The following is an 11,785-nucleotide window of genomic DNA, read 5'->3' as shown; positions in this document are numbered from 1 at the left end:
TTTTTTTTAATAGAGAAGGGGTTTCACCATATTGGCCAGGCTGGTCTTGAACTCCTGACCTCATGATCCACCCATCTCGGCCTCCCAAAGTGCTGGGATTACAGGCGTGAGCCACCGCACCCAGCCAAGTCTTCTCTTTTATCTCAGAGAATCAGCTTAGTGTTCATATTCTTCCATTTTGTCTCCAAAAGTTGTTCCATTCCTCCTCAGGCAGAAGAGAAGAAAGGTAAGAGCCCCCATTCAGTTTGCTTCTGCCTATATCTGGTGAATTTAGTGAGACATCTCAGGATTCTCCCACAGTCCTGCTTCTGGGAGGCTGGGGTGGGATAAGTATACTTTTTTTTTCTTGAGACAGAGCCTCAAGCTGTCACCCAGGCTGGAGTACAGTGACATAATCTTGGCTCCCTGCAACCTCCGCTTCCCAGGTTCAAGCGATTCTCCTGCCTCAGCCTGCTAAGTAGCTGGAACTACAGGTGTCTACCATCATGCCTGGCTAATTTTTGTATTTTTTGGTAGAGATGGATTTTACCACATTGGCCAGGCTAGTCTCGAACTACTGACCTCAAATGATTCACCTGCCTTGGCCTCCCAAAGTGCTGGGATACGGGCTTCAGCCACTGCGCCCGGCCACCTTGTCTTTGTACATTTTTTTTTTTTTTTGAGACAGAGTCTCGCTTTGCCGCCCAGGCTGGAGTGCAGTGGCCGGATCTCAGCTCACTGCAAGCTCCGCTTCCCGGATTTACGCCATTCTCCTGCCTCAGCCTCCCAAGTAGCTGGGACTACAGGCGCCCGCCTCGTCGCCCGGCTAGTTTTTGTATTTTTTAGTAGAGACGGGGTTTCACCATGTTAGCCAGGATGGTCTCGATCTCCTGACCTCGTGATCCACCCGTCTCGGCCTCCCAAAGTGCTGGGATTACAGGCTTGAGCCACCGCGCCCGGCCGTCTTTGTACCTTTCTACCTTGATCCAAAATCTCCTCCAGAGTTTGAATTTCAAGTATAGAGCCTCCACCAAGTTCACTTAAATTTGCTTTTTTCCAATCACTGTTGCCAAATACCCAATATTAGTTTGTCTATTACCCTTGGTGTTTGGAAAAATTGAAACTGATTTTCTTCTGCTGTGACACCACAACAACAATCGACACAGAAGACTCTGTGACCAAATGGGCGGGGGTTTTCTCCCACACACCAAGCAGGGGACGCCAGCTAGGTGTCCTCCCTCTTATTCAATTCAATTCTGATGCTGCCTACCTGGAGATAGCTGTAGATCCCACAAGTTGAAGGCTCAGTCCCCAACACTGGCCCCTCCTTTCCACCACTCACAAGTCTGGGCCTCGGGAACTTTTGACTGACCGGCTTCAAGTTGGGGTTTACAAAACTCCCTCTTTGGGTTCAATTAATTTGCTGGAGTGACTCAAAGAACTCAGGAAACACTGATGTGGACCAGTTTATTATGAAGAATATTGCAAAAGATACAGATGAAAAGATGCATAGGGTGAGGTATGGGGTAAGAGGTAGGGAGTTTCCATGCCCTCCCTGGGCACACCACCCTCCAGGAATCTTCACATATTCTGCTGTCCAAAAGCTCCCTGAGCCCTGTCATCTGGGCCTTTTATGTTCATTGTGTAGGCATGATTGAAGCATGGACAGCCGTGTCAAGGTGTGATTGACTTCTCTGTGCAGCTGTCCTTCCTCCAGGGTATGAGGCAGGACCCTGTTTGCAATGAGGGTTAATGATCCATAATCAGAAAGGTGTGGGATGATTAGAGTCATGCCTTTGATGAGTGGAAGGAGAGCAGAAGGTAAGTGAGAGAGAGAGAAAGAGAGAGAGAGAGAGAGAGGGAGACGGATTTTGTTTTCTGAGGCCTAAAGTGCCCCAACATTATAACAAAAGACTGTGAGTTATGAACCAGGTACCATAGCTGAAAACCTACATATACATGTATCATCATATCACACTTGGCAAGCAACTCTTTGTACATTTCTGTAGCCCTGCAGTGTTCATTCTCTGACTTGGTGTGTCTCCCTGATCTGCCTCTTTGTTCTGCTGCTGTCCTAGAAGTTAGAGAATTAAAAAAAAATTCCTTGGCTTTTTGGTAGAAAGAAACTCCCACACTGGGTCCAAGCTGAAAATGAATCCCTTACTAGGTGAAAAACATGGATGCGGTTACAGGTCCTGGGTGTAAATGCTCATAGCATTACTGTTGAACCATTTTATGCTGATACATTCTCTGGACATTCTTCCCTTTTGGTTTATTCCTCTTTTTTCTCCTGTTGCTACTTAGAACCATCCTTGTCAACTATCTACATTTTACTATTAAATTATTCATATAATGTTGGTGATTTCAAAGTTTTCTTGTATTATTTTTGGTCATTTGGTCAAAAGGCACTGCCTCCATTTTACAAGTTAGCATGTATCCAGAGGCCCTGTTCTGCAACAAAAGTGCAAGTGACTCAGTGGCAATATGTCTAAGAAAATGTTAATTTTTAGGGTAAAAATTTTATTAGAAACTGTCTTTGGGGAATACAATATTAGTTAATGTTTACACATGTTTTTAAAGGAAGGCAAAAGATTGCCACTAAAAATAAATTCTTACTGAAAGCATCTCTATCTACTCTCTCCATTTTTAAAGTACCTCACATGTTATCTTTGTTTTCATTTGTTAAATGCAAGGTCATCCTTTGAATGTCGTCTCCAACTATACTTGAAATAGTTTGAGACCCAGCAGATACCATCTGACCAGGTGGTATCAGCAGACAGTGGGCAGTACAGTTAGAGGAAAAAAATGTTGCAGGGCTCCATTCCCCAAAAAATCCTACAATAAAAAATTCAAAAATTTCAATAAAGAGGAAAACGACAAAGAGGTTTTCCAAAGGATATTCACATTCTCTATTTAAAAATCCCACTGGGCCGGGTATGGTGGCTCAGGCCTATGATCCCAGCATTTTGGGAGGCGAGGGTGGGTAGATCTCTTGAGCCCTGGAGTTCAAGACCAGCTTTGGCACCATGGTGAAACACTATCTCTACCAAAAATACAAAAATTAGCCAGTCTCATAATCTGCTGTTAAATACATATATTAAAATTTAAAAATAAATAAATAAAAAACCCCACTGATATGAACATTTCTTCCATTTTAGAGTAAAGGTGCCTACAAGGTTAGGCAATGTCCATATTTCTTTCCTGAATGTTTTCAATGGGGCTGCGCCTGGAGCAGACATATCATAAATACTAATTACTTATTATAATGACCAAGCTACATTGTCAGTATAGAATAATTCCACAGGCTTCCCTATTGGTTTGTCTGATCCTAAGCCTATTAATACCTGCTTATATGTCAGAAAATCTACATTAGGCCAGGCGGACGCCTGTAATCCCAGCACTTTGGGAGGCCTAGGCAGGCGGATCACCTGAGGTCAGGAGTTCGAGACCAGCCTGGCCAACATGGCAAAACCCCACCTCTCCTACTCAGGAGGCTGAGGCAGGAGAATCGCTTGAACCCGGGAGGCAGAGGTTGCAGTGAGCCGAGATCGTGCCACTACACTCCAGCCTGGGTAACAAGAGTGAAACTCCGTCTCAAAAAAGAAAAAAAAAAAGAGAAAAAAAGAAAAAGAAAATCAACATTAGACTCTGAAACAGTCCAGGCGTGGTGGCTCATGCCTGTAATCCCAGCATTTTGGGAGGCTGAGGCAGGTGGATTTCCTGAGATCAGGAGTTCCAGACCAGCCTGACCAACATGGCAAAACCCTGTCTCTACAAAAAATACAAAAAAATTAGCCGGGCATGGTAGCAGGCACCTGTAATCCCAGTAATACGGGAGGCTGAGGCAGAAGAAAAGCTTAAACCCGGGAGGCGGAGGTTGCGGTGAGCCGAGATCGCGCCATTGCACTCCAGCCTGGGCAGCAAGAGCAAAACTCCATCTCAAAAAAAGAAAAAAACAAAACAAAACACTCTGAAACAAAATATTAATGGCCGGGTGAGGTGGCTCACGCCTGTAATCCTAGCACTTTGGGAGGCCGAGGCGGCTGGATCACCCGAGGTCAAGAGTTCAAGACCAACGTGGCCAAAATGGTGAAACCCCATCTCTACTAAAAATACAATAATCAGCCTGTTGTGGTGGCATGTGCCTGTAATACCAGCTACTCGGGAGGCTGAGGCAGGAGAATCGTCTGAACCCAGGCGGTGGAGGCTGAAGTGAGCCTAAAAAAAAAAAAAAAAAAATATATATATATATATATATATATATATATATATATATAATTTTGATACATGTTTTAAAGCTCACCTTTGGCATTATGAGATAATCCCTCAAGTGAGGAAAAAGGTCCATTTTTTAATCTCAAAGAAAACAGTTACAGCAGATGTCATTGGTTAAGAGTTCAGTTGGTGAATAGCATTTCACAATTTGTACTAACATCTAGGGAAAGAAGCTTTGCATGGAACTGTAAAACAACTGAGCACTAAATCTGCACAACTGCGTTTCTAGAAAATGCAATGGGTTTTATAGAGATGAGGTCTTGCTATGTTTTCCAGGATGGACTCGAACTCCTGGCCTCAAGCGATCCTCCAGCCTCAGTCTCCCGAAGCGCTGGGTTTACAGGCGTGAGCCACCACCCGAAATGGATTTTAAGTGAAAGTCCTATCTTCGTTTGCAAATCAATTTTTCCAGGATCAAAGTTCTAGCAACCATAAATACTATCCTTCTAGACATAGGGACCCACATAAGGGCCACTTGATGTGACACTTGCCCCGACAGCGGTGCCACCTGGCCTCTAGGTGGCAGGTGCGTTTTTAACTAAACCCGAGTCTAAAGTCACATTATTCTCTTGCCTTGAAAGCTTAAGAGCTGGTTCCTAATCGGTGGCTAAACTCGGTCTCTCTCCAGGCAAGGCCACCTGTTTGCTGATCTTTCACTGGGAGAGGGGACTGGAGCCCTTCAATGCAGCGCCCTCTTGGCCTGAAGAGGGGGCGACCAGGCGCCCAGCCAGTCTCTCCCACCGAGGTCCCAGCTCCTGGGCGCCTGCCTCTTTTCGGATTCGGCTCATTCCGCAATAAGCGGAGGGGTCCCGCCGGTTCCTAGGGGCCGGGGCCCTTTTCCTTCCTTCCCCGCGCTTCCGAACCCCTCTGGGCCTCTCCAGAGCCACGACCTAGGCTGGGGACCCCAGGGGCGGGCGGCCGAGGGGCGGCGCGAGCGCCATGACGCGAGGCGGCGCCGGCCAATGGGAGCGCCTCGCGGCGCCGGCCGAGCCGCCGGGCCATAAAAAGGAGGTGAGGCCCGGCTTTCCAGCCTGTGGCTGCCCCCGGCTCGGAGTGTGACCTAAACAGGTCGCGCACCTTCCTCAGGTGACTCCGGCCACAGCCCATTGTCCGCGGCCACCGGCGGAGTTTAGTCGCAGACCTCGAAGCGCCCCGGGGTACTTCCCGAACGGCAGCGGCTGCGGCGGGTCCATGGAGAAGGGCCCTGTGCGGGTCCCGGCGGAGAAGCCGCGGGGCGCCAGGTGCAGCAATGGGTTCTCCGAGCGGGATCCGCCGCGGCCCGGGCCCAGCAGGCCGGCGGAGAAGACCCCGCGGCCCGAGGCCAAGAGCGCGCAGCCCGCGGACGGCTGGAAGGGCGAGCGACCCCGCAGCGAAGAGGATAACGAGCTGAACCTCCCCAACCTGGCAGCCGCCTACTCGTCCATCCTGAGCTCGCTGGGCGAGAACCCCCAGCGGCAAGGGCTGCTCAAGACGCCCTGGAGGGCGGCCTCGGCCATGCAATTCTTCACCAAGGGCTACCAAGAGACCATCTCAGGTCAGTGCGCCCGCGGGCTGCTCTGGCGTGCGGGCGGCGGGGGCGGTGCTTGCAGGAAACGCGCGCCGGCTCCAGGAAGTTTCCGGAGTTGCCTCACTCTTGGCGCAGGGAGCCGGGCGCTGTCACCTCCGAACCCGCCCTAACCCGCTGCCCTGCTGAGGCCCTGCGTGGGGCACAGTCGGGGCGCCCTGGGTGGCAGCGACCTCTCAGCCCCAGGATTCGCTGCAGCCGCCTTTCAGGGGCCCTTCCCGCTTCCAGCGCGCAGCACTCCTAGAGCGCCCCGGGTGGGCGTGGACGGGAGCCTGGAGCCCTCTCGCCTGAGCGCCCAGCGCGGGATTCTTGGGGCACCTGCGGTTCCAAACTTGCCCACGATAAGGATCAGCTGGGCACTTGCTGGGGCGACGGCTTCCTGGGTAGTTCCTTATTGAGATCCCATTGTCGGGTGTATATCTGGATTGAAGCCTTGGCGCGATCCTTCCCCGCAGCCTCGGGGACCTCCACTCTCACTGATTTGCCAGGGGATCGGAGTCTTAGAGTTGTACTTTTGTCCACCTCAAGTTTACTCCAGTTCAGGACATTTACAAAATTCGGCACAATTTTGGGCACGGGCTTCCCCGGAGTTTGAGGTGTGAGATTGATTGGGTGAGTTGGCTGCTGAAATCTGTTTCCTCCCCCCACCCCCAACCGCGCAAAAAGCAGTGAAGCTACTCCGGGGTTCGGAGGGCTCCCTGGGTTCCAGGACTCAGTCTCATCCCCGCACCCTCCCACCCTAAAATAAAGCCGGGTTGACCCGGTGCTGTTAGCATCTGAGGCGTGTCAGCTTTTCACCCAGAGGGTGGGGATGCAATCAGTGTGGGTAGGATGCAAGGTGGGGTGATGGAGAGTGGAAAATGGGGACTTTGCTGCCTGTTGGCTGGAGAAGCAGTGTTGGTCTATATTTAAAACAAATAAAGCTTCTGGCTTCTACAGCTGGGACCAAAGACATTATTTTCCAGTCTACACCTTCCGTGTATCTTGGTGACATTTAGTTCTTTGGCCTAAGAAGCATTCTGCTGTTCACTGTTTTCTGAAATAAAAACAGTGCTCTAGAAAGGCAATCTCCCTGCCCCAGTTATTTCTCTGAAGGAGTGTGGAGCGATTCCACCCAATAGACCCTGGGAAAAAGAAAGTTATTTTTTCCGCAGTCTTCCACACCCCAAAGGAAGGGTGGGAAATCAGAAGGCGAAAGAGGCGGGGCCCCAAAAGGAAATGATGCTGCACTCTAAAACCGGGAATGACTTCCAGTTCTGTGTCCAAGTTCACTTTTTTTACCCCTCGATTGCAAAAGTTTGGAATCTCAGAAGCAGTTTCAAAATGCAAAGACTGAAGAATAAACTTTCAGTTTTCTGTGGGTTCAGCTCTTTGGAGATCTAGGGCTTTAAATGTGTGTGTGTGTGTGTGTGTGTGATATTCCACAATGTAATGAAATGTCTTAAGGCCTTGCTCATTTTACCCCTTGCAGACGCAGAAAGTGGTTTACTCCACAGCATCGGCCAGGCTTTGGGAACCCTCCCCTAAGAGAATTCATAGGACAGTGTTCTGTAATCTAGCATGGATCTAATTACCCAAAGAGAGAGGGATTTCTGACCCTGAGATAGGTCACAGAATTACCTAAAGTGACTCACAGATTTACTTGAGAAATGGTTAGCAGAAATATCTCATGAGTGAAGATTCATCTAAAGAGGATTAATGACTGCAAAGAACACATCATTCCACATTAGAAAACTGTTCTGGTTGTCCGAGCTCGGTGCTCACGCCTGTAATCCCAGCACTTTGGGAAGCCGAGGTGGGCGGATCACCTGAGGTCAGAAGTTCAAGACCAGCCAGGCCAACATGGCGAAACCCCGTCTCTACTAAAAATACAAAAAAATTAGCTGGGTGTGGTGGCGGGCGCCTGTAATCCCAGCTACTTGGGAGACTGAGGCAGGAGAATCACTTGAACCTAGGAGGAGGAGGTTGCAGTGAGCTGAGATTGCACCACTGCATTCCAGCCTGGGTGACAGAGGGAGACTCTGCCTCAAACAAACAAACAAAACAAAAAACCTGTTCTGGTCAAGTCTTAGTGTTTAAAAAGTCCATGGGCCTGGCGGGGTGGCTCATACCTGTAATCCCAGCACTTTGGGAGGCCAAGGTGGGCAGATCACCTGAGGTCAGGAGTTCGAGACCAGCCTGGCCAACATGGGAAAACCCAGTCTCTACTAAAAATACAAAAATTAGTCGGGCATGGTGGCAGGCCCCTGTAATCCTAGCTACTCAGGAATTTGAGGCAGGAGAATCATTTGAACCCGGGAGGCGGAGGTTGCAGTGAGCCAAGATCGCACCATTGTACTCCAGCCTGAGCAACAAGAGCAAAACTCCATTTCAAAAAAAAAAAGTCCATGGATGTAGAGACAGAAAGCAGATTAGTAGTTGTCAGGGACTGGCGAGAAGAGGGAGATGGGTAGTGACTGTTTAACGAGTATGGAGCTTCCTTTGGAGCTTCCTTTTGGAGTCATGAAAATGTTCTGGAACTAGAGAGTGGTGACAGTTGCACAACATTGTGAATGCCACTGGATTGTAACTTCAAGGTGGCTAAAAATGACCAATTTTATGTATATTTTGCCACAATATAAAGATAGGTTTTGTGGCATGCCTGCAGTCCCAGCTACTAGGGAGGCTGAGGCAGGAGGATAGTTGTTGCTCAGGAGAACAGCCTGGGCAACATGGGGAGACCCTGTCTCAGAAAAAAAAAGTCCATGGAGAGGACCATTTAAGATTATTATTATTTTTTTTATTTTCATGTTTTTGAGACAGGGTTTGGCTCTGCTGCCCAGGCTGGAGTGCAGTGGTGCAATCTCCGCTCCCTGCAGTCTCAGCCTGCTGGACTCAAGTGATCCTCCCACCTTAGCCTCCTGAGTAGCTGGGACTATGGGCTTGTGCCACCATGCCTGGCTGATTTTTGTATTTTTGGTAGAGATGGGTTTTTGCCATGTTGCCCAGGCTGGTCTCGAACTCCTGAGCTCAAGGGATCTGCCTGCCTTGGCCTCCCAGTGTTAGGATTGCAGGTATGAGCCACCATGCCCGGCCCATTTAAGATTATTATAAGCCGTTAATTGAATATAATCATGCATTACATCATGATGTTTCATTCAATGATGGGCCACATGTATGAAGGTGGTTTATAAGATTACAATGGAACTGAAAAATTCCCACTGTCTAGTGAAGTCTTAGTGATCCTCACCTGTGTAGGCCTAGACTAATGTGTTTATTTGTGTCTTAGTTTTTTCCTCTCCTCTCCCCTATGTCTTAGTTTTTAACAAAATTTAAAAATTAAGAAAATTGGGCCAGATGTGGTGGCTCACACCTGTAATCCCAGCGCTTTAGGAGGCTGAGGTGGGCGGATTACTTGAGGTCAGGAGTTAGAGACCAGCCTGGCCAACATGTTGAAACTACTAAATACATAAAAATTAGCTGGACATGGTGTTGTATACCTGTAGTCACAGCTACTTGAGGCTGGAGAATCACTTGAACCCAGAAGGTGGAGGTTGCAGTGAGCTGAGATTGCACCACTGCACTGAAGCCTCAGTAAAAAGAAAAAAAATTAAGAAAATTAAAAATAGAAAAAGGTATAGAACAAGGATATAAAGTATTTTTGCACAGCTGTGCAATGTGTTTTTGTTTTAAGCTGTTATTACAAAAGAGTCAAAGTTTTAAATACATTAAGCTGAAATTATTGAAGACAGAAAGTATGTTTAGTGTTGCCCAAGTGTACAGTGTTTATAAAGTTTACAGTAGTGTACAGTAATGTCCTAGGCCTTCACATTCACTTACCATGCATTCCTGACTCACCCAGAGCAACTTCCAGTTCTGCAAACTCCTTTCATGGTAAGTGCCCTACACAGATATACCATCTTAAGTCTTTTCTACTATATTTTTACTGTACCTTTTCTATGTTTAGATGTCTTTCTAAAATTATTATTATTTGTATTTTAAAAATAGAGGCAGAGTCTGTTTTGCCCAGGCTGGTCTTGAACTCCAGGGCTCAAGTGATCCTCCCCTCTCCTCTCCTCATCTCCCAAAGTGCTGGGATTACAGGCGTGAGCTATCCCACCTGGCCTAGATCGCTTTAAATACACAAATACCATTGTGTTACAGTTGCCTGCAGCATTCATTACAGTAACATGCTGTACAGGTTTGTAGCCTAGGAATAATAGGCTATACCATGTAGCCTAGGTGTGTAGTAGGCGATCCCATCTACGTTTGTGTAAGCACTCTCTTCCTTCAATGTTTGTGATATGAAACTGCATTTTTCAAGTGTTTCTCAGAATGTATCCCCATTTATTAAGCAATGCATGACCATACTTTTTAATGGGTTAAAAGTTTTACATGGATGGTCTTGGTTAATCTTCCAATTTTCAAGTAAACATTTATCTTATCCCTACGACAAGGCAACTGAGGCAGAGAGGTTGGCACAAGCAGTAGAGCTGGTATTTGAATCCAGAGAGTCTGATGCAGAACTCGTAGCCACTTGCTTATAGTGCTACACAAAGAACTGAATCAGTGTACCTTTTCTGTGTATTTCAAACTGTGAATTGGGTCAACAGCATTAAAAAAAAAAGTGGAGTAGCCAGGCACGATGGCTCACGCCTGTAATCCGAGCACTTTGGGAGGCCGCGGTGGGAGGCCGAAATCGGGAGTTCAAGACCAGCCTGACCAACATGGAGAAACCCTGTCTCTACTAAAAATACAAAAATTAGTTGGGCGTGGTGGTGCACGCCTGTAATCCCAGCTACTTGGGAGGCTGAGGCAGGAGAATCGCTTGAACCCAAGAGGCAGAAATTGCAGTGAGCCAAGATTGCGCCATTGCACTCCAGCCTGGGCAATGAGCAAAACTCATTCTCAAAAAAATAAATAAATAAATAAATAAATAAATAAATAAAAATTTTTAAAAAGTGGAGTAGAGGTTGGGCACAGTGGCTCAAGCCTATAATCCCAGCACTTTGGGAGGCTGAGGCAGGCAAATCACAAAGTCAAGAGATCGAGACCATCCTGGCCAACATGGTGAAACCCCGTCTCTACTAAAAATACAAACATTAGCTGGGTGTGGTGGTGCGTGCCTGTAGTCCCAGCTACTTGGGAGGCTGAGGCAGGAGAATCACTTGAACCTGGGAGCCGAGATTGTGCCACTGCACTCTAGCCTGGGCGACAGAGCAAGACTCCATCTCAACAAGAAGAACAACAACAACTATAAAAAGAAAGTAGAATGGATAAGATCAGTGTATCATATATAGTAAGGATGTTTTGATAAACTTCTATGTAGGTTTTATAGGTATAATTTTGTGTGTGTGTGCACTAGCTTCAAATGTAAAATTCATTTCTTACTGTAGGTTGTAGTCAAAAGTTTGAAAGCCTGTATCTAGGGGATCTAAGGATTTAATATTTCTTTTTTTTAAAGAGATATATAATGAAAGAGAAGACAGAGTAGTGAGAACAAGGATGATGCTGAACTTAAAGAAATGAATCTGAAATGTGGTGGTCTGGGTCTTGGACCAACCTGGATGGCAGGGAGAAGGAAGGATACTGGTGGGAGATAGGAGTGAGTGGGAACCTACATCTTTCGGTACATAAGTAATTCTACACAATCCCTTTTATTTCTTTAGAGAGTGTGAGTCAAGTGGCCACTATATATTGTTTTTGGATAGGAACATACTTCTCTGAAGGTTACTTTTCTGTGCTTGTAAACAAGATACAGGACTTTTTATCTTTTATGTATCTGTATTCTATATTTTAACTCCTGGTTAGTAATGTTGACTTAAGTGTTGTAAAATTTAGAACAAGTTGGCATTTTACATTCTTCAAAATCCTGTTTTGCCCCCAGTTCCTCTTGTGTGGATTGATCCAAACTCCTGGTGTTCTGGGGAATTTGTTCAGTTTTCCCTACATTGCAGCATCTCTCCATGACTGTCTCCTTTTGTACCT

The 11,785-nt window shown here is 47.0% G+C and overlaps 1 protein-coding gene across 1 annotated transcript in view; it reads left to right on the top strand.

The window, feature by feature from the left end:
* The first annotated feature begins 5,282 nt into the window (after nucleotides 1-5,282).
* Nucleotides 5,283-11,785, top strand: part of GCH1 (GTP cyclohydrolase 1) — a 51,278-nt gene continuing 44,775 nt past the window's right edge. Inside the window, exon 1 of the mRNA XM_037984003.2 lies at nucleotides 5,283-5,788. Coding sequence (XP_037839931.1) covers nucleotides 5,446-5,788 — 343 coding nt within the window. The 5' untranslated portion in view covers nucleotides 5,283-5,445. The remainder of the gene's footprint in view (nucleotides 5,789-11,785) is intronic.

Source organism: Chlorocebus sabaeus, chromosome 24, assembly GCF_047675955.1.
Source record: "Chlorocebus sabaeus isolate Y175 chromosome 24, mChlSab1.0.hap1, whole genome shotgun sequence".
In the NCBI taxonomy this organism is placed as follows: domain Eukaryota; kingdom Metazoa; phylum Chordata; class Mammalia; order Primates; family Cercopithecidae; genus Chlorocebus; species Chlorocebus sabaeus.
This window is presented reverse-complemented; position numbering and strand designations above follow the sequence as displayed.